The 20,693-nt window shown below is 45.2% G+C and overlaps 1 protein-coding gene across 1 annotated transcript in view; it reads left to right on the top strand.

Moving 5' to 3' along the window:
* Positions 1 to 20,693, top strand: part of EDC4 (enhancer of mRNA decapping 4) — a 33,374-nt gene that overhangs the window by 4,668 nt on the left and 8,013 nt on the right. Inside the window, exons 3-22 of the mRNA XM_021541157.4 lie at positions 445 to 556; positions 1,203 to 1,302; positions 2,787 to 2,976; positions 3,946 to 4,093; positions 4,596 to 4,700; positions 5,139 to 5,248; positions 5,775 to 5,858; positions 6,375 to 6,470; positions 7,428 to 7,530; positions 7,971 to 8,151; positions 9,408 to 9,480; positions 9,909 to 10,000; positions 10,630 to 10,826; positions 11,545 to 11,633; positions 12,373 to 12,526; positions 13,674 to 14,137; positions 15,702 to 15,803; positions 16,769 to 16,921; positions 18,174 to 18,210; positions 18,973 to 19,153. Of these exons, the coding sequence (XP_021396832.1) occupies positions 445 to 556; positions 1,203 to 1,302; positions 2,787 to 2,976; positions 3,946 to 4,093; positions 4,596 to 4,700; positions 5,139 to 5,248; positions 5,775 to 5,858; positions 6,375 to 6,470; positions 7,428 to 7,530; positions 7,971 to 8,151; positions 9,408 to 9,480; positions 9,909 to 10,000; positions 10,630 to 10,826; positions 11,545 to 11,633; positions 12,373 to 12,526; positions 13,674 to 14,137; positions 15,702 to 15,803; positions 16,769 to 16,921; positions 18,174 to 18,210; positions 18,973 to 19,153 (2,771 nt within the window). The remainder of the gene's footprint in view (positions 1 to 444; positions 557 to 1,202; positions 1,303 to 2,786; positions 2,977 to 3,945; positions 4,094 to 4,595; positions 4,701 to 5,138; positions 5,249 to 5,774; positions 5,859 to 6,374; positions 6,471 to 7,427; positions 7,531 to 7,970; positions 8,152 to 9,407; positions 9,481 to 9,908; positions 10,001 to 10,629; positions 10,827 to 11,544; positions 11,634 to 12,372; positions 12,527 to 13,673; positions 14,138 to 15,701; positions 15,804 to 16,768; positions 16,922 to 18,173; positions 18,211 to 18,972; positions 19,154 to 20,693) is intronic.

Raw genomic sequence — 20,693 nt, 5'->3', positions numbered from 1 at the left:
TTCAGGGACCCAAGTCACCTGAAGTATTGCAGAGCTCATGGAAGTAGCTTCTGCTTGGGTTCTCTGGTCATGGTTTTGGAAGGGGATGGTATGAGAACCACGAGCAGTGTGCACTGTTTTGTTGATGTCGTTCAGCTGGTTGGTTTTGATTTCTTTGCACCTTCCACTGCTGGGGATTTGAATCAAATGTAGGTCTGTGCTCAAGTGAAATGAACTGAAGGTTTTTAGGCTGAACAAAGCAGGTGTTTGACTCTCTCAAACCCATGGCACATAGGGAAGGAGACTCAGCTGAGAGGAGTTTCTATCTTCACTTGTTCAACTCAAGCTCTTATATGCACAAATCCTGCTATGTTGCTATTAAAATTATGAATTTAACATAAAGTGTTGAATATTCTGTTGCTGTGAGTCCTGACTGAATTTCTCCCCCTTTTCTTTTTTTTAAAGCTGCCTTTCTGGTGATGACAGCTCCACATGCTTAGTGATATCAGCAAAAGACGTGGAGGTAGTGGCCAGCAGTGATTCCAGCATCACCAGTAAGGCCAGAGGGAGTAATAAGGTAAGGAGCAAAAGAAAGCATGGTCTGTCTCTTTTTTAGTCACATCAGCTCATGCTTGAATATTTCTAAACAGAAATAAATATCTTCTTTCTTGTGTCATAGGAGTTTGCAATTAGGTAGAAGTTTGGCAAAGACTTTAACAAGGAGAAAGAAGTTGGAGCAGTATCTCATAACTGATTTTTTCTGTTATTCCAGAGTCTGGCCGAGTTATCGTCTCATTTTCAGAAGTTCATTATCTAAGCTGTAGGTTCCTGGGAAAGTGTTCTTTCTCCACAAACATGATTTTTCTGCTGGTTGTTTCCTCCCTGGACCCTGTAGGGAGGGTTTCCCTCGCTGTTTTGCTGGCGTCAATCCTGCTGAGAGCTCTGGCCAGCAGGTCAGAGTTGCAAGAACCAATATGCTGAAATTAGAGCTGGTGCTGAGCAGTGAACTAAGCCATGTTCAGAACAAATGCTGATGATTAGAAGAGAGACATCTGGTCTTGATCCACTCAGCCCTTTCCCACTTTGTTCCTTAATTTCCCATTTTGTGTTTTTCCATTTTCTGTTTCAGTTTGTTCCTTAGTATGCAGTGAACTAAGGGACCACAAAGATGGAAAGCATAATTCCAGACATTTCTCATGTTTTGTTTTCTTTCTGCTGAACAGGTGAAAATACAGCCTGTTGCTAGATATGACTGGGAGCAGAAATACTATTATGGCAATCTGATAGCTGTTTCAAACTCTTACCTGGCTTATGCCATTAGAGGTGAGTTACCTTCTTGTCTTGGATGTGATTTGTATTCTTTTGCTCTGTGTATCATTAAGAAAGGCAGAGTTTGCATCAGAACAACATAAGTGGCAGTAATTGAAACATACCTTGCAATACTCAGATCAGAGTGCTGTTGTAGAGGGAGCAATAGTGGAGAGAAGAGTTTGTTATGTGGAAGAGTTAGAAACAAAAGAGAAGGACTCAGTGGGGATGTAGGAAAAGTTGAAGGACTACACTGATTTTACTGGAGAGCTGATGTTCAGATTCCTCCTCTAATTAAATATTTCTGGAGCAAACAAACTGCTCTTTAGCTAAGCACAGAAACAGCCCCATGGTAATTTGAGGAGATAAGTGTTGGTGATGGATTTGCTTGCATAAATTTAGACTTGAGTTTAAGGCTAAATTTTGAGGATCCAAAGAGCAACACGGATGCAGTGTCTTGTGCAATAGAGAGAAGAAAGCAGAACAACACAGGGAAAGATTGTTTCACAGCATATGGAAAGAAAGTGGCAGGGTCAGAGGAAACAGTCTCAAGTTGTGCTAGGGAAGGTTTAAATTAGATATTAGGAAAAAATTTTTTCATTGAATGGATTCTAAAATACTGGAATTGCCCTGCCCAGGGAAGTGGTGAAGTCACCATTCCTGGAAGTGTTTGAAAAACATGTAGATATGGCACTTGACATGGTTTAGTGGTGAACATGAGGGTTGTGCTGGTTGGACCCAATGATCTTAAAGGTGTTTTCCAACCTTAAGAGTTCTGTGAAATGAATACTTAGTTATCTACAGTGTCTCTTTCTGCTCTCATAGAAGCACAGAGTGTCTGTGTCTCTTTGTTCTTAGTTCTCACACCAGTTTATCTGGTCTTTTATCAAATCTGCACCTCTGCTCTTGTGTTTTTTCCTAGCTGAGGTTATTTTAGAGTAGCTTAAGGATGTCTCACCCTTTTAAAAATATTTTTAAAGCTTGGGTGTAGTAACACTGGGAAGCTGAGTGGTTTGCTAGGGCTGGCATGGGCATCAGGAAGTGGAAGCACCATGACCTCTGTAAGACTGCCTGCTTTGTAGTGGTTGGTGTCTGTCTGAAAAGGGGAAGCTGGAAACTTTGCTCAGTGTGCACATGTCCTGAAGCATCATCTTTTCAGTCATGCAAGCCAAAAAGCAGTGTTTTTTGCAGGGTGAATGGTCATGCCTTTTGCTTCCCCTTACAAAATGTGTATCTGAGCTATCTGCCTCTCACTGACTCCTTTTCTTCAGTAACTGAAAATTAAATTGCTAATAAAATTAATTCACTATCACTGGAGGTCAGCCTTGGAAATGTGACAAGCTCAGGATGAAGGTTTAGACCTGTCACTTAATTGCAGCATTTAATGAAGATAATCGTGGGAATTAGGAGAAGTTTATGAGAGTTATGGGAAGTTTATGAGAATTATGCAGGGAAACCACAGACATAAATGGTGACTTCTCCCTCTGTCTGTCTCACAGCTGCCAGCAATGGCTCTGCCATGGTGCGGGTGTTGAGTGTCAGCACTGCTGAGAGGACCTTGCTGAAGGGATTCACAGGAGGCGTGGCAGACCTGGCCTTTGCTCACCTCAACTCCAACCAGCTGGCCTGCCTGGACGAGGCTGGCAACCTTTTTGTCTGGCGCCTGGCCATGGATAAAGATAAAATCCAGTATCTTGTCCAAATACACCTCCTACCCATCTCTGTGTAGTGATTAGATGTAAATGCAACTCCAACATTGCTCTTTAATTTTGTGGCCTTTGCAGAATAGCAGCTTGCAGGGGGAAGATCAATAGTTATGCTCCTTCCAGAGTATCAGATCTGTCAACTTTTACCTGCATTCAGCACCATCATTACTTGATATTGCATTGCTTGAAATTCTAGGAGCACCTTGGTGCTCCTGGCCAGGTAAAATAGACAGTGAGAAGTGTCAGTCTGCACCAGCTGGACAGTGTCACCTCAAGTGTGTGACAGAGGTTTGTCTTGTCTGGTTCTACCTCTTTTCCTCAGTTACTTCTCTGGGGAAGAGGATGTAATATGTCTCATCCACTCAGTATCTTCCTTCCAATCTTGTCATCCTTTTAGTGGCCCTGAAATTTATTTTCAGTGTTCATTACCCTAAATATTTTCCTTTTAATTGCTAGGAGTGATTGCTTAGTGCTTCTGGGAAACGTGTGTGGTATGTCACCTCAGAGTGTAGCTTTTTAATTTTAATTGTGCACCATCATTTCAAAAGCAGCTGGAACAAAGGTGGTGGTAGTTGTTGAAGCCCTGATTTGTAGTGGTGCACTCAAGCACTCTGCTGGGGGCAGTGTGGTAGCTCTTCTGTCTTTCTCTGGTAGTGTTGCAATGCTAAGAAATCATCTAATCATTAGCTGTCTGATGGATTGCACATTCAGATGTGGCTGTGTGCCCCTGTTGTGCTATAAACTTTTGTAAGCTGAAGCTCTTCTGTCAGTGATGAAATTCTAGCTTGGCTGCCTTCTCAGCAGAATCCCTTTACCTGCTTTCTTTTTGAATCAATGGCCCAAAACCCCTTGAGGTTTAACAGTATTAAAACAGCAGACCAAGCCTGAACGGGTTATTGCTGGGCATTAGTAGCAGAGCCAGAACGTTACATTTCTTAACCCTGGTGATCAGAGAGGAGATCTTGGTTAACATCAAGCGACCTGACAATACCCCCTTGAACACCTTCCGGAGAATCATCTGGTGCCCCTTCATCCCCGACGACAACGAGGAGAGCGGCGAGGAGGGAAGTCAGACCTTGGCATTGTTGCATGAGGACAGGGTAAGGAAACTCTGCTTTGGAAACGTTGCCTGAATTTGTCATTAGATGGAGAGAATTTAATGGAGTAAAGAGCTGAGTTTGCAGTGAAGTTGTAAAGGCTCCTGTCTAGTCCATGTTGGGGATCCTCCTGTAAGATGTTGGATTCCTCTCTTCCCAGGAGAGATCATTCTCTGGGCCTCAGGAGGATGGAAAGGGAACTTCTGCTCACTGTCAAATACCAAGGATCACTTGAAACAGACATCACTTGTCTGTTCAGGCTGAGCCAGTACCCAAGGGAGGGGCTTGGTGGGCAGCAGCTACCAATGCCAAGAGCAATTCCCTCTGTTATGTACAGTGCCAGGAAAGCATTGAATGGCCAAATTGTGTGGAAATGGGAAGGTGTATGTCACACACTTGCCATTGGGCTGGTGTGTCAGGCCATAAGATAAGGATCTAGGAAGTTCTGTGGATCAAACCAATGGTTATAAAAATAAACCTGTGTGCCTACATGTTTGTTTTCCAGGCAGAGGTGTGGGATTTGGACATCATCCGAACCAACAACAGCTCCTGGCCAGTGGAAGTGCCTGATATCAAAGAAGGTTTCATTGTGGTGAAAGGCCACAGCACGGTACAAATCTAGGTTCTTTGGGCTTCTTTGGGTTATAGTGTCTTAGGAGCTGCAGTTCTTAGGACAGTTTGCTGTAAAAAAAACCAGTTGAGGCAATTATGAGTGTGAAAATCAAGAAGAGCCCAAACCAAAATGAGTTCTATTCATAACATGAATAACAGTAAGAGCAGTGGCAACAGAATCCATTGTACTTGAATTTGCTGTCTGGAAAAGGTGGTGGTTTGTTATTACCGAGAGTGAGTGTGCCAGTCAATTGTTCTGTGAAGGGTTAAAAGGCTAAATGTTAGAAGCTACCAGGTTCTGTTAGAAATCACTCTGGCCTTCTCTTCTATCAGATTGTTGGTCAAATTCTTACTTGAAGATAGAGCTTTTTCTTCCTGTAAAGTAAGAAAAGCTATAAAATTGTTCTTCTGTGTCTCTTTTCCCCCCTCTGTGTAGTGCCTGAGCGAGGGAGCACTTTCTCCAGATGGAACTGTGTTGGCCACAGCAAGCCATGATGGTTTTGTAAAATTCTGGCAGATCTATATTGAAGGACAGGATGAGCCAAGGTAATTGGAGAATTGTAAAATGAAGAATCTTGGAACAGAGAGCAGCATTTTCTCTGGGACAATTTCCTTGATACAGAATTACCTGTGATGGTCATTCTCAGGACATTATAAGTATACAGCATAAGTGTTTGTTATTTGTTGCTGAAGAATTGCACCACTGAAAATCATAGGTTTATGGAAAAAGCAGAGAGCTGTGTATGGAAACAGGAGTTCTGTGCTTTGCACAATCTGTAGTCAATCTCTGTTGCATTGTCCATGTAAATGCAGGAAGCTGCTCTGAGCTGTTCTTCTCAATGTTGACTTCTTTTTGCATTGTATTTTTGTTACCTGACCAAATGGCAACATGGGATTTTATTTTTTTATGGGTAACAATATTTGCTTGTGTGATCTCCTTATTCTGTATAAGGAGAGCTACAAGTCAGTAATGCTTTGTGGCTTCTGGACAAGGAATTGTGTGTTCAGTGTCAGCACCCTCCTCATTTACCACTCCCTTCACACTTGGATGTTTTCTCTGATTTATTCCTAGATGTCTTCATGAGTGGAAACCCCATGATGGTAGACCTCTTTCCTGCCTGCTCTTTTGTGACAACCATAAAAAACAAGACCCAGAGTAAGTCCCCAGTCCTGTCCTTGAAGTATTAAAGTTCAGCATTGTTTTCTAGCTCTGCCTTGCCTTGAAAGTTCCTTGTAACTGAATAATACTTCTAAATTTTGGCTTTGTAGCAGGAACAAGTCATTGGTCAGTTTTCTAGTGATGGAGAAATAAATAAGACTCTGAAGCACAGCCTGAAGTGACCTTAATCATAGTGCCAATTACAATAAAGTAATGAGAATTCTAAATTGAGGAGTCCTCTCAGGTGTGTGGTATGGTCAGTCTTAAATGGCCTGTTAGTCCTCCAAATTTCAACCTCCCTTTGCTGAAAATACAGCTTTTATTGTTATTGTTTTTTCAGTTGTGGCCTTAAGGTTTCTGAGAGGTGTAGTGGTTTCTAGTCTGCCTCAGAGCAGAAATTTTCTGGGAACTTTAAGCCATGGTTGGGCAAAATCAGCCATAGGCAGCTTGTGAGGAGCTTTTCTGGGAAGGACCGATCTTCTTTAAGAGAATTTGGATCTGTTTTGCCTACAGAGTTCCCTTCTGGAGGTTCCTCATCACAGGAGCTGATCAGAACAGAGAGCTGAAGATGTGGTGCACAGTGTCTTGGACCTGTTTGCAGACGGTTCGGTACGTGTTGGTGGATGCCCCTGAAGGGTGGGATTTACAGGTACTGAATTTGCAAAGGTGATCCCTGATGTCGAATGGATTCTATTCCTTTGCCATTCTGACCTCTCATTGGAAGCTCTCAGCTGTGGCAGACTGTCAGGTCAAGCTTTTATTATTTGTGTACCAAGATCTATTCTCTTTGCTTTTTTCTGTAAAGCATAGACATAGCTGTAGCATGAGCGGAGATTGCACAACAAACTACACACCTTGAGTGTTTTCTTCTCTAGAAATTTTAGATATTCAATAACCAATATAGGATATTTTCCTATTAGTGCTTTTTCTGTTTAAATTATGAGGAGCTGCTGTGTTGATAGAGCTTAAGAAAATATCCAAGGCTTAAATGTTGAGACATCTAGGTCCAAAAATTGAAATTGTGCTTTCCATCCCTTGACTCAGCTTAGGTTCCCTAATTTTATTTTTTTCTGATGGTGGATCATGGCCTCTCTCACCACAAACATGCTTAAGGCCACTTTGGATTTTCCCTCTTTAAATGAGAAGAAATGACATAGAGCTGAGTGCTGCTTTTTCCACCTCACAACTCAGAGGGTCCAAAACTTCTGGAAGGGTTATTTTGATTTGGTGACTTTTTGGTTTTAAATCTGTAGCATTGACTCTTGTACTCCTATGAATGTGGAATATGTTGAGTAATGACTGTCAGCTTCCATTTCCGTGTTCAGAATCCATAACTTGATCCTATTGTGCCATCTCCCAGCTGCTTTCTTAGCTGATGTCAGCATTGGTTTCAGCAAAGGAGTTTGTGTTCTAGTGGGTGGTTGCACTGTAATAGGGCTGTAAACTCCTTAGGGTTCTGTGGGAGTTTTGGTAATTAGTGCAGTTTCATAGCAATCATGCTGGTTGGGCTAATCTACCTTTCTGTCTGCACCCTGCCCCCCAACACCCCCCTTTTTGGATATGTAGCTTTTCTCCTGACATCTTCAGCTCCATGACTATTCTTCCCAGTCTGAAAGTCTGCCTGGACCTCTCTGCTGAATATCTGATACTGAGTGATGTGCAGAGAAAAGTAAGTAGTTCATTTTGTTGCTCCCTGTGGGAAATGGTGGCTGAAGCAATATTGCTTTATGTGTGACTGGTTCTGCTGCCTGGGTCTGGGATTTGCATGGTAGCAGATAAAAATGCAGAAGTTGACTCAGCAATTTTGCTGTTAGATGAAAAAGGGTAGCAGTTCTGCTGAGTAATCCTGAGGAGCCTTAAGGATTACTTCTCAACCTTTGTAAGACTCTCATTTGGAGATACTTGTGTCTGGCATGGTAGGATTTAGTTCTTGATCAACATAAGAGTGTGGTGCTTGTGGTTCCCTTGAATGTTCCATGTCAAATTTCAAGATCCATGCTTTATTCCTCACGTTGTTTCCCTTGTTCCAAATCTGGTTTGGATGCTCAGTGCTGTAGTCCCCAAACATGTGCATGGTCTGCTCTGAAAGCTCTGATTTACCATTTCCAGGTCTTGTATGTGATGGAGTTGATGCAGAACCAAGAGGAGGGCAAGGCTTACTTCAGCTCCATCTCAGAGTTCCTCCTTACCCACCCGGTGCTGAGCTTTGGCATCCAGGCCGTGAGCCGCTGCCGGCTAAGGCACACCGAGGTGCTCCCAGCAGAAGAGGAGAATGACAGCTTGAGTGTAGGTAGGTGACAAAATTTGACTGCTGTGTGATCAGGATTGCTTTCCTGGCTGGTTCTGACTTTCTTGTGAAAGGCTGGTCACTTCTCCCAAATAGCAGCACAATAGGAAACAGCCTCGGGTTGCGCCCAATGAGGTTGAGATTGCACGTTAGGAAAAATTTCTTCACCAGGCTTAAGCTGGGCTATCAAGGATTGGAACACAGGATTCAAGGTGTGGCCTGGTCACTGCCCTGGTCCTGCTGGTCACATTGTTGCTGAAGCAGGCCAGGATACCAATGGCCTTCTTGACCACCTTGGCACACACACTGCTCATTTTTAGCTGCTCTCAACCAGCACCCACAGGCCCTTTCCCACTGAGCAGCTTTGCAGCCATTCTGCTCAGCCCATGGTACTGCAGGGGATTGTTGTGGCCCAGACACAGGACCTGGCACTTGGCCATGTTGAACCTCACACAGTTGGCCTCAGCCCATCAATCCAGCCTGTCCAGATCCTCTGTGGGTCCTTCCTCCCTTCCAACACATGAACACTCCGGCCTAATGTGCACAGCATCCTCAGCCAGTCAAGGGAAGGGATTGTCTTGCTCTGCTCTTCAGTGGTGTGGCCTTGAGTCCCATGTGTAGTTTAGGTCACCACAATATAAAAGACACTAAGCTGTTAGAGAGTGTCCAAAAGAGGGCCATGAGGATGGTGAAGAGGAAGCTGTATGGAGAGTGGCTGAGGTCACTTGGTCTTTTCAGCTTGGAGGAGACTGAGGGAAAACCTCATTGCAGTCTTCCAGCATCCTCACAAGGGGTAGGCACTGATTTTCATGACCAGTGACAGTCCTCAAGGAAATGGCATGAAGCTGAGTCAGTGGAGATTTTTGGTGGATATCAGGAAAATGTTTTTCATCCAGAGGGTGGTTGTGCACAGGAACCTGTGCCCTGGGGCAGTGGTTCTAGCACTGGGCCTGTCTGAGTTCAATAAGCATTTGGACAATTCTTCCAGGCACATGCAGGGATTCTTGCGTTGTTCTGTGCAGGGCCAGGGGTTGGACTTGATCCTCATGGATCCTTTCCAGCTGAGGATATTTTTGGATTCTGTGGAGTTGTCTGCAAACTTACTGAGAGTGCTCTTAATCCCCTCATCCAGATCATTGATAAAGAGAATCTCTATCGTGCTGGTTCTTTGCTGTCAGTTCATCCTGCTGTGATGTGTTTGTAGTACTTTGTGTGTAGCTTCCATGCAACTTCATATTTTACCTTTGTTTCCCTTCCAGAAGGTGCTCAGGGCTCTGGGGCTGTTGAATCAGCAGCAGGTGTGCTGATAAAACTCTTCTGTGTTCACACCAAGTGAGTATGTGTGTACAGTTTTCTGTGTTTGTCTTAACCCTGCACTGACCTGTAGAAATTTAAGTTAAATTCTTTTGCTTATAACAGAAGCTACTTGGCCCCATAGAAATTTCTGGCTGTGGTGTGTATGGCCTTACCAGGAGGTAGCCCTGAATGGTGTGACAAGCTTGGATTTCCATGGCCATGAGTGATTTAAGAGTTGTGCTCACACACAAGTGCTGGGAAATGCCTCTAATATCCTGAGTGGCAGAACTGGGTGACACAGCTGACTGAGGATCATCTTCTGTTGCTTCTGTGACAGGCAGAAAACACTGAAGCATTTTCCAAGGGAATTAGTTCAGTGAAGAGAAATCTTCTGAGCCTTAATGATGCCTTAAATCTTCTCTTGGTGGTTCTTAAGCTGATCAGAGATGCTTGTTTCTTTCTAGGGCCCTACAGGATGTGCAGATCAGGTTCCAACCTCTTCATAGCCCTGACACAAGTGCTTCCATGCCTGCCCATAGCTCTCATGAAGAATTTGGTGAGCATGTGTCTTAAATTGGTCTTCAGTGTTGCTGGGCCTTTAAAGGTTATTGATGGGGAGAGCAGGAGGGTTTTGGTTGTCTCTTTGTACTGCAGTGGTGTCATTGCATAAAGGGTTCTGAATATGCAGTGAAGCAGGAAGCTGGTTAGACCCTGGTTGTGAGTATGGAGTTTGGGATGTGTTAGACCAGGAGTGCTAATGCTTTGTGCATGCTTGAGTTCATCTTCCTGGGTGATTTGGCACTTGTGAAAGAAACTTGAAGTTTGTCTCTTGTCAGGTGGAAGAGATCAGTGACAGCAGAGCTGTGGGAGTAGAGGGGGCTGGGCTGTCTGTGATGAGCTCTTTCACCTCATTCACCATTCTGGGATGTGACAGTTCAGCTGGCCTTGCTTTTAAGGAAGAAAAGAAGCTTGGACATTTTATTATCAAAGCCTGATAAAATCCAGTCTGGCTTACAAAGAGAAAGCATAACACAGGATTTGCTTTGCTCTAAGCTTTGACTGGGATGTTGTAGGGTTTTTGCTTGTTCTTTTTGTAATCAAGCATGGCTTAAGTTTATACTTCATGGAATGAGAACTTTAGTTTTGGAGGGAAGTTCCAGACTGATTTGTATCTCTCCCTTGAAGCTTTTCCAGACCACATGGGTGATCTGGGCACGGAAGGGCTGGGATCTGAAAAGGAGTCTGTGCACGGCTCCCAGCCAGACCTGCGGCGCATCGCTGATCTGCCTGTGCCAGCAGACTTCCTTTCTCTCTCCAGTGATGCCAAACCCAAGCTGATGACTCCAGATGCATTCATGACACCAAGTACTTCTCTTCAACAGGTAATCAGAGATCAGCACTGTTATGGTGATGCAAGGGATGGGGGTGGATTTTGGTACTTTTGGACATGCTTTCCAGCTGTAATGACTGTGATAAGCTCTGCTAGCTGAATGCAGAGCACACAGGAAACTCTGCATGTAACCAGACTGAGCAGAGACCTGTTGGCACATCAAAAATGCTAAACTGGTCTAAGCTTGTGTTGTAAGTGCTGTGTTTAACTGCCAAACCACTGATGTAGGTGTGTTTTGTAGAAATACGGATTTGCTAAATAACTATCTGAGCTGGGAGACTGCTCTTACTGGTTTACACATGTTTGGGGATGTGATCTGACTGTAACAGAAGAAAATATGCCACCTTTGTACATCCTGTTTGATGGGGTTGTGTGGGAATGCAGATCTGAAATGATCAGGTAGGCAGATGGGACTGTTCAGACATGTGAGACCTCAGTGGAGTACCCCACTCTCTGCCATAAGCCCTCTGCTTCCTCACTGGTCAGGTCACTCTGAAACCTCAGCAGTTCCCCAATAAAAGCAGATATATAATGAAGATGTTTTGGGACTTGCCTTTGACCAGCACCTGAGCACCTTAGCAGAAAAACCCAATCTGTGGGAGTGTTTTCTATTCCCTCTTCACCAAAAACTCTGTAGGAGTCCTTCTTTGTGAGGTTGAGTTGTGTTGTTGCCCTCTGTGCCAGCCTGACTGCTGTGTGTTTCCTTACAGATCGCTGTCTCTCCGGGCAGCAGTGTCAGTTCCCTGACTGCAGTCACAGCCATGAGCAGCACTTCTGTCACAGATACCTCTCTGCCCAGGTAAATAGCACATGAGTTAAATAATGCATCTGCAGCTGAGCTGGCACAGGCCTTTGGGATAGCACAGAGCTGTAGCATGTCTTGCAGGAGAGGAGATTGTAACCTGAGTTAGGAACTGGCCTGAATCCCAACATCCCTGTATAGACAGCTGTTTGCATCCCTATTGCAGCTTGGAATATGTCTGTTGTCATCTAGGGGCCAACAAGAGTGTTTTATGTGTGCCTCATAGGGATTCTGTTATTGAAGCTCAGTTTTGTTGCTCTCCATGCTTTTCCCAAAGGGCCCTTGTTGTTTACAGGTAAGAGAACTCTGCAGCCACCAAGGACAGGGAGAGAATTAGGACTGGTAGGAAAATCTTACAGTGAGTTTGGCTGCATAACAGGAGAGAACTTCACTTCTGGGGGTTGGGAAAAGGAGGGAGACCTATATAACAGTGTCTTATTTCTCCCTGTGCTCTATACAGTGTCTACTGGAGATACAGTTGGTCCCTTCTCTCACTGGCCCCTTGAATTCTAAAAGATTGCAATGCCTTTTTTGTTGTTGTTGTTTCCACCTATTATCTCTTTGGGCTGTATGGGCAGTAGGACATGCAGGTGCTCATTGACAGGGAGTAGTTACCATGGTGAAAAGAGCAAAGGCTCCTCCACTGACCTTTGTACCCCACCTCCTCATCTTGAGTGTTTGATACAGATCAATATTTTATTTGGGCTGCTTGATTTGCTGGTGTCTGTTTCTGCAGAGCTTCAGAAGACTTGACTGTGAGCCCCAAGATGCAGCTGGACACCAGCCTCACGCTGAGCAGCAGCAGCAGCAGTCTCCAGACCAGTCCTAGGAGTCACTCTGTTCTTATCCCAGGCCTCCCTGACAAGCTAACACCAAAGGCACCTGTTCCAGTAAGGTTCCAAATGCTTCTCCCTTCCTTCTGATGGGCCAAGGAACCTCTGTATGAGCCTCTACAAGCTGAAATTGCTCAGCCTGGAGAACAAAAGGCTCTGAGGGGCAGAGTGGCCTTTTAGTGCTTCAAGAGTGACTTTTTACATGAGGAGACAGGGATAGGGTGTGGGAGAATGATTTTAAACTAAAAAAAAAAAAAAAAGAGGGGAGGTTTAGGTTAGATGTTAGGAGGAAAATTCTTTTTTCAGGGGGTAGTAAGACATTGGCCTTAAATTGTGGATGCCCCATCCCTGGAAGTGTTCAAGGCCAGATTGGATGGGGCTTTGTGCAAACTGGTCTAGTGGAAGGTGTCCCTGCCCATGGCAGGGAGGTTGGAATGAGATGAGCTTTAAGGTCCTTTCTAACCCAAACCTTTCTTGGATTCTATGAAATTACACTTATTTGGATGTTAGCAGGGATAGTGTGTGCCCTTCGGAGAACACAGCTGCTGCCACAGATGTGCAGTCCAGTTTACTCAGCCACGTTGTTGGAGTTTGTCCATATGTAGAACAGTGTGTCTCTGAAAGAGAGATACAGCTGTAGATAGCTGCAGTGCAGCTATAGATACAGCAATAGAGAGACAGCTGTAGCTTGTGCTGTCACTGTCCCAGTGGGTGGCTGTGGCCAGCCTTTGTGTTAAGAGACACAAACACAGTGCTACCTGGAAAGACTCGTACCTGCTTGTTGGTCTGATGAGTGTGAAATCACGATTTCCTATCCCTACATTTTAATTTCCAGTGTAAAACAGATCATGACCAAAGCTTGAAATTGAAACAAGTTTTCAGTCCAGGAGATGTTCAATATTAAAACTAATGTTCTCCTTCAAAGAGGAGGGAGTCTGGAGCAGAGCAGGGAGATAGAATTAGTGTTACATTTCCTTTTGAACGGGAGTTCAAACTAGCATTGGCTTAAGTGTATTGTTAGCCCAGCTGAGAGTCCACTACAAGTGCTGTGGGACTATTTTCCATCTGATGGAGTGGGAGCCAGGGAATCACATGAGGAAAGGATACAGCAGGCTGTTTCCAGAGGCAGTTAGTGTAAGGCACCAGGAGTTCTTGGAGTGTCTCCACATTATCCTAAAGGCTCTTGTTTGATTTTTGTTTTTAGGTCGCCCCAGGAAACTCCTCTCTAGCACTGGAACTGCAGGAAGTGGAGCCCTTGGTGGTGCCCCAGGCTTCTCCCACCCGTGAGCGCTCTCCAGATGTCATTTCCTCTGCTTCCACTGCCATGTCCCAGGATATCCCAGAGATTGCTTCGGAGACGCTGCAGCGCAGCTTTGCGGCGGCCCCGGCCGGGCTCCCGGGGGAGGTGCTGGAGCCCGGGCACCACGCAGACAGTATGGCCTCAGCTGCCTCTGCCTTGCACCTGCTGTCTCCCAGGAACCGCCACAACTCTGAGCACAGCCACCACTCTTTGGACATGCCTCCAGTGGAGGTGGACAGACTGAACGCTCCATCGTTACTGGAGACTGCTTTAACTCAGGAAAATGCATCTTCTGACAGTGTTGTGAGTCAGCCATGGCCAGCGGCTCCTGACATAACCCGGGAAACCAGGAACAGCATGGCAGACAGGTAATCCCTTGGGTTTGTCTGGCCCAGGGCAATTTGTTAGCACTTGCCAAATTGGCAGCTTGGTGAAAAGCTCTTATGTTGTGATTAATCCAGAGAAGTTCTTCATCCCTCTTTCCCTTGAAGGATCCGATGAGTCAGCCTTCCTGTGTGCTGTGTCCTGAACTTCCTAGGCCACCTCTAACCAATTTTGCTCTTTAATAACCTTTGCAGCATAAATTATCTCTGTTAAGAAGGTGAAAAGTCTACTTTGTTGGCCTTCACATTCACATGGAGATTTGAGATTTCTTTTTGTGTGCTCTGGAAATCAAACCAGTACAAGCTACGTTCTGCCCTAGGTGATGCAGGCTTTTATTGAATCAATTGGCAAAGTAACAGACAGGTTTGCTTGTATGTCTCTTCTAGGACTGGCTCTATGCAGGTAGTGTTATAAATACATACAGTACTTCAGCAGTGAGAAAATCAATGGCAGTGGAGCAGGAATGAAGGATGGTGCAGCATCACTTAGGCTGCTTAGAAGGAGCAATCTGTTATGCTGGAGCAGTGCTGGGTTTCATCACAGAATTAGTGTCCCTGTCCTGTAGTAGGATGAGAACAGCGAGATGCATCCAGCATATCCAGAGACCACTTTGGCCAGGGCTACATGCACCATGTGAACCTGCAAACACCTTCCTTTTCAGCAGGACTAGAAGGCTGAGAGGGCCAGTGTTGTCCCTCAGATAATCCTGGACTATTCATTCATCAGAATTGCAAGGAAAGGCCTCACCTTGTACCTCCACAGCTGGGGATGTTTCAGGAAACAATCCCATCTGATGGCTCTAGGAGGGCATTAAGACTCTGGTTTTTTCTTTTACTCATAATATGAACTTGATAAAATACTTGTGTAGGAGTTTGCAACTCCCCTCAATCCCACTCTGTCTTTGAATCCTTCCAGACATCTTACATCAGAATACCAGATCAGCTGTCTCTGACTGTGAGAGATTTCACAAGTGCTCACTTCTGTGTAAAGTCCTTCCTGCAGGCTGCATTCAGGCACACCTAGCTGACAGCCTAGAAGCACATGCAGTTTGCTCTCAAAATCATTGTGATACTCAGACTGGATCCACTGTTGCAATTCTGTCTGTTAATGCTGACCCATCAAATCCACACACTTCCTCAGATACTTTAAGGAACTAAGAAGCACAGATGAGTTTTGCTTCAGTGATCAGTATTAAGTGAGGAGAAACAAACCCAAGGTGATGTTATCCATGGATGTATGGTGTGCTGCCAGGTTTGAGTAGTGGCTTACCTCTCTTGTATGAATGTCTGTTGGGAGATAGTTCTTGGTTAACACTTCAAGCACAGCTGAGCTGCTTCTCCCCTTTTGAGGCCCCAGAAAAGCACATGGACAAGTTCAAGTGCTTAGTGCCTCTGCACAACACCTGCCTCTTCCTGGATCTGTGGGATCAGTGTGGGGTTGATTTTTATTACAGGCTTTCCATCAGGATCTCTCATGGGACATGGAGATAGTGACTATCCAAACTGAAGGAGACTTTTGTGATGGTATTTTCTTTTTTCCCCCCTCTAGTCCAAGGGATGAGGTTGAAGAAAAGCACAAGAGCTCTTCCTACCATCGACACAGCTACCACCTTCTGCAGCATGACAGCCAGGATGCCAGTGCAGAACAAAGGTACCAGAGTGCTCAGCCCCTCTCTCACCCTGCATGGACTCAGCTCAGGCTGCATCTGTGCCTCTGTCCCCAGCCAGCCTTCACGTGTGGGGTGAATGTCTCTGCTTTGTCTTCTGACTTAATATGGGTTTGCAGCCCAGCTTCCCTCATGTTCTGATGACTTCAGCTCATCTCAAGATTGGCCTCTGGGCCCTCTCCAGTTTATTCTCTGTAGGGAAAGATTTGATTGTGCTGCCTCTAAAAGCATGGACCAAGCTTGGTTTAATTACCAGTAAAAACCTATTAAGGGATCAGTTTCCAAATATTGTGCCTTATATAAGGTAGCAAGGGTATCTCAGGAGTAAGTTTCTTGCTTCTGACATCTTTGCTCCCTTATAAGTGCCCCTGAAGTTCTGTGGGCGCATTCTGTGTGCCTGACAAGCTCAGCCCTGTTTGACAGCTGAGGGCTGTCCACGGTCCACACGTAAATTCAGACGGAAATGTGCAGCCTGTTTTGGAAGCTGGTCAGCAGGGGAAAGTCTTCAAGTTACTGAGGATCACAATGTCTCAGGCTCACCTGATCCTCCTCTGTTCTTGCAATGAGTTCTGTGTTCATGATTGCTGTCTGTAAAGCTGTAGGGATGTGCTGTGCTTGGGTTCCCTGCTTGGCCATGCTGGGGCTCGTGTGCCAGTATTTGCAGCTAAACAGGCATTGTTCAGCCTCACTGCCTGGGCCCTGCTGGCCCTAGTGCAGGGACCCTGCAAGCCTTGCTGCACTGCACTTGGGCTCAGCCTCAGCAGACCTGGACCAAAGCAGAGCAGCCTGTTGTGAGCTCTGTAGAGGTGGCTGTGCAAGGTTACATGGGGGTGTCTGTAGCTGACTGTGGCCATGTGTGGATGAAGAGCTGTGTGAATCCAGCCCCGCAGTGAAGGCTGACACAGCCAGTGTTGTGAGTGATGTCCTCTCCCCTGCCGTTCCTTCACAGTGACCATGATGATGAAGTTGCAAGCTTGGCTTCTACGTCAGGTGGATTTGGTGCCAAAGCATCTGCGCAGAGGCTGCCTGTGAAGGACTGGAAGGTCAAGGCATCCCCCCGGGCTTCCCCAAAGCTGAAGCGCAAGGCCAAGAAGGATGACGGGTACGCTGGGCTTGCCAGGGCGCCGAGGCTGCGGGACCAGCTGGCCAGGGCCACAGCCTCCTGCAGCCACTGGGCTCTGAGGCAGCAGCCAGGTGCTCCCAGCCCTTTGCAAAGGGCAGGAGCCCCACAGAAGGCATTGCTGGTTGTTCAGATACTGACTGGCACTCGGGCATGGGAATAGTTCTGCACTATCTCCAGCTAGGACTCAAAATCCAAACTACAGCCTGAGCTTGGGAGCAATGTATGGGAGGCAAATTACACATCATGAGGGGACACTGAGCCCTTTCACTGGTTTCATTGGAACTGTGAGTGTCACAATGGCCTCCATGTTTAATTGGCTCCTGAACAGCAGCACAGTGCCCTTGTTCAGCAATATCTGTCCTTTGTTACCTGCTTGCTGCTTCTGTGTGTCCTGTATCAATATCCTATAAGTGAAAATTCGTGACTGGAAAGGTCTGCCCATGGCACATTAGACCAATCTGTGTGGGTAGAACAGCAGAGCTTCTGCATGGGGCTCCCTCCTCTTCTTGTGTTCCTATAGCTCCATGTTTTGGATCTCTGGCTGTGCAGATCACAACAAAGATGAGCTATAGCATTTAATTCTGTCTGTGATCCTGCACAGAGACACCTGGAAGTTCTTGGCTTCTGAAATGACTTTCACTTTTTCTGTTTCAGTCCTTTTGAAGTTGCTGAGTAGATACTGTCTGGGAAGTAAAAGTGTTTACTTTTCTTCACTGATCTGTGACTTTGATGGAGACATGCAATATTAATGGATCAGTTCAGGGTTTTTCTTTATTCTTCTGTACGAGCTGGAGTGTATCACTAGTTTCTTCACCTTGAGAGCTGGAATCACACTAGATGATTTGTGCTCATTCATTCTAAATTTTAACAAATTAATACTTGGTTTTTGTTTGGGTCTCCCCTGGCTTCGAATTTGGACAAAACTGAAAAACCAGTGTGGAGTGCACTTTGTAATAGTCCTCATTAACACTTGGCTCAGGTCTCTAGCCTGCAAATGGACCAGTCTGTAAGGAATTTCAGTGTAAATGATAGTGCAGTAGTGCTGTAAGGACTGGGATTTCGTCACCTTTCCATCATTCTCCATGTTACACAAGGCAAGCTGGAGTTATGAGTTGGAGTGTAAAATCTAAAGCAACCATAAAACATATTATTTGTTTTGGCAGAAGACTTGGATAATAAGAGGAGTTAAATGACATAACTGGGTTACTACTCTTTCTCTGTTTATTTCCAGGGATATAAACCAGTCACCAAGATCATCTAACAACCAGGTGAGTCAGAGCTGCTTCTCATGATGCTTACTAGGGAAGACCTAAGAGAAAGTTCATCCCAGTTCCTTGAAGTATCATGGGTCATGCCCTAGCAGGTTGAGATGGGGCTGCACTTGGGCTTAGAATTGCTCAGTGCTGACATGCAGCAGAGGAGCTCTGTGCTCTCCACACTGATGATTTCTTTCTCATACTTGCCTCTGTCTGCAGCAAGATAAGCTGTTCCATCAAGGAAATGGTTACATGGGGAATGACCTTGATGTGTGTGTCTTCTTGTTCCTTCTGCTTAAGGGTGGGTCCTCACCCTTGAACTATTTTGAGCAGGTGAAGAGACAACATATGTAAATGTATACTTGTCCAGTTGTTTGGTGTTCTCAAATAAATGAAAGATCTGAAAAAGTGCTCTAAAGAAGCCTCCTTATGTACTGATTGCACAACTCTTTTGTGAGTGTTTGAGGCCATTGTTTACATTTGTAGGCACCAATACTCTCAGTACCTGGCCAAAAGTGAGTAAAATCTGTTTTGAAGGGTGTGTTGTGTCTAAACAGTTGATAAGCAGCCTTTTATTAATTCCATGCAGGAACCTTGTTTTATCAGTTTATTCCTTGGCACAGCAGTTCTTGGGAGCAGGCATTAAACTGGTCCTGTTTGCTGCGTTGTGTGTTACACTTCACTTCCAGGCACAGGGGTTGGCTCCATACTGAGCAGAAACTCAGCTGACCTCCAGTCCTGTTAGAAATGAATGCTTGTCCTGTCCACATGTAGGTGACAGCAGAGTTCCAGGATGAGGTGATGTGCATCCTGAGGGGCCAGCAGCGGGAGCTCTCCGAGCTGCGGCAGAACCAGATGGAGCTGCTGCAGAGACTCACGGATCACCTCGATGCCATCCAGAGCTCCCTCATGGGCCACATGGAGAGGGTGATCGACTCCCAGCAGGAGCAGGAGCGTATCCTTGTGTGCAAGTGTTGAGTGGAAGGCTGCAAGGCAGACTAGAGGTGTGAGGAAGGCTCAGAAGGGCAAGGGCAAGCGTGGGGCTGTAGGTGCAGTACAATTGCCTGGCTGCAGTATAACTATTTCAGTTCCTCTCAGGCCCTTTCTCAAGAAATTGAGAAATAGACCAGAGAAGAACTGACACTTTCTCTGTGCCACTAAATCTGAGTTACCCATTAAGCCATAAGTGCTGCAGTGTAGACCAGAGGTGCACTGGGTACATTGTCCCACCTCAGGCAGTGGCCAGTTGCACAAAGAGTAATTATGGGCTGATCCTTTCCTTCCTTTCCTCCTCAAGGCAAGTCAGTACTTATACCAGAAACAGCATCTGGATGCCATACTGCATAGCTGGATATAAAATTATCTTGTTTGTCTACATTTATTAATATAATGGTCTACAGGTCCCTTATGTGTTGTCTGAGAAGTATTTTCTTTTGCTGCTTTCAAACCTGATATCCAATTTTTTATATTGTGTTATGAGTCACTGGTTCCTGTGTACATTTGCTGTACTGAATTTGGTTATGTTCCCCAAACAGAGTAGCTCCAGCCTATCTCATGTGTGAAGCCACTCTTAACTTCTATGACAATAGCTTTCTCTATTAATTAGTCTCAGATTTTCATTTTTTGACCATCAGTCTGGTATTCACAGATAATTTAGATACTTTTCTACTGAATTTCACTGTCTAGAGCTATATTGTTATACTATAAAAATTTTTCCTTTCTCCACAACTTTATGCATGGATTGAATTTTGTCAGCAGATGAATTATCATTTCATTGTTTGTTTTGTTGGAGTTTGAGGTGTTAGTTTGTTTAAGATGTGTTTGTGTGTTGACCCCTTCAGAGAGGTTGCTTGCTTCATGAGGTATAAGTAGCCTGAAGCCTGGATTTGCTCCCATCACTGTATCACTTACATCCACTAATTCCATCCTATAGAAACATTTTTACCAACTTGCTGTTTATGGATTTTGGATTTGGTTTCTGGTGTCCTGGGTTTGGCTCAGATGGGAGTTAATTTTCTTCACAGCATCTCATGTGTGTTATGTTTTGGATTTGTGACCAAAACAATGCTGATAACACACTGATGTTTTTGCTGGTTTTGCTTCTTCTAAACCCTGTCAAGGCCTTCTCTGTTTCTCACACTGCAAAGGCTGGGAGTGGCCAAAAGTTGGGAGGAGACAGAGCCAGGAGAGCTGACCCCCAGTGACCAAAGGGGTGCCCCACGCTGTGTGATGCTGTGCTCAGCAGTGAAGGCTGGGGGAAAGGAGGAGGAAGAGGGGACACTTGGATTGATGGTGTTTGTCCTCCCCAGACACCATTAGGCATGAAGGGAGCCCTGCTTTCCTGGGAGTGGCTGAACACCTGCTCACTGATGGGAAGTAGTAAATTAATTCCTTATTTTGTTTGGTTGGCATGTGCAGTGTTTGCTTTACCTCTTTAACTGTCTTTACCTCAACCTATGAGCTTGCTCACTTTTACCCTGCCAGTTCTATCCCCC

The sequence above is a fragment of the Lonchura striata genome, chromosome 11, assembly GCF_050655825.1.
Source record: "Lonchura striata isolate lonStrDom1 chromosome 11, ASM5065582v1, whole genome shotgun sequence".
Taxonomy (NCBI): Eukaryota; Metazoa; Chordata; class Aves; order Passeriformes; family Estrildidae; genus Lonchura; species Lonchura striata.
The sequence above is the reverse complement of the archived record's forward strand: the minus strand, read 5'-3'. Positions and strand labels throughout refer to the sequence as shown.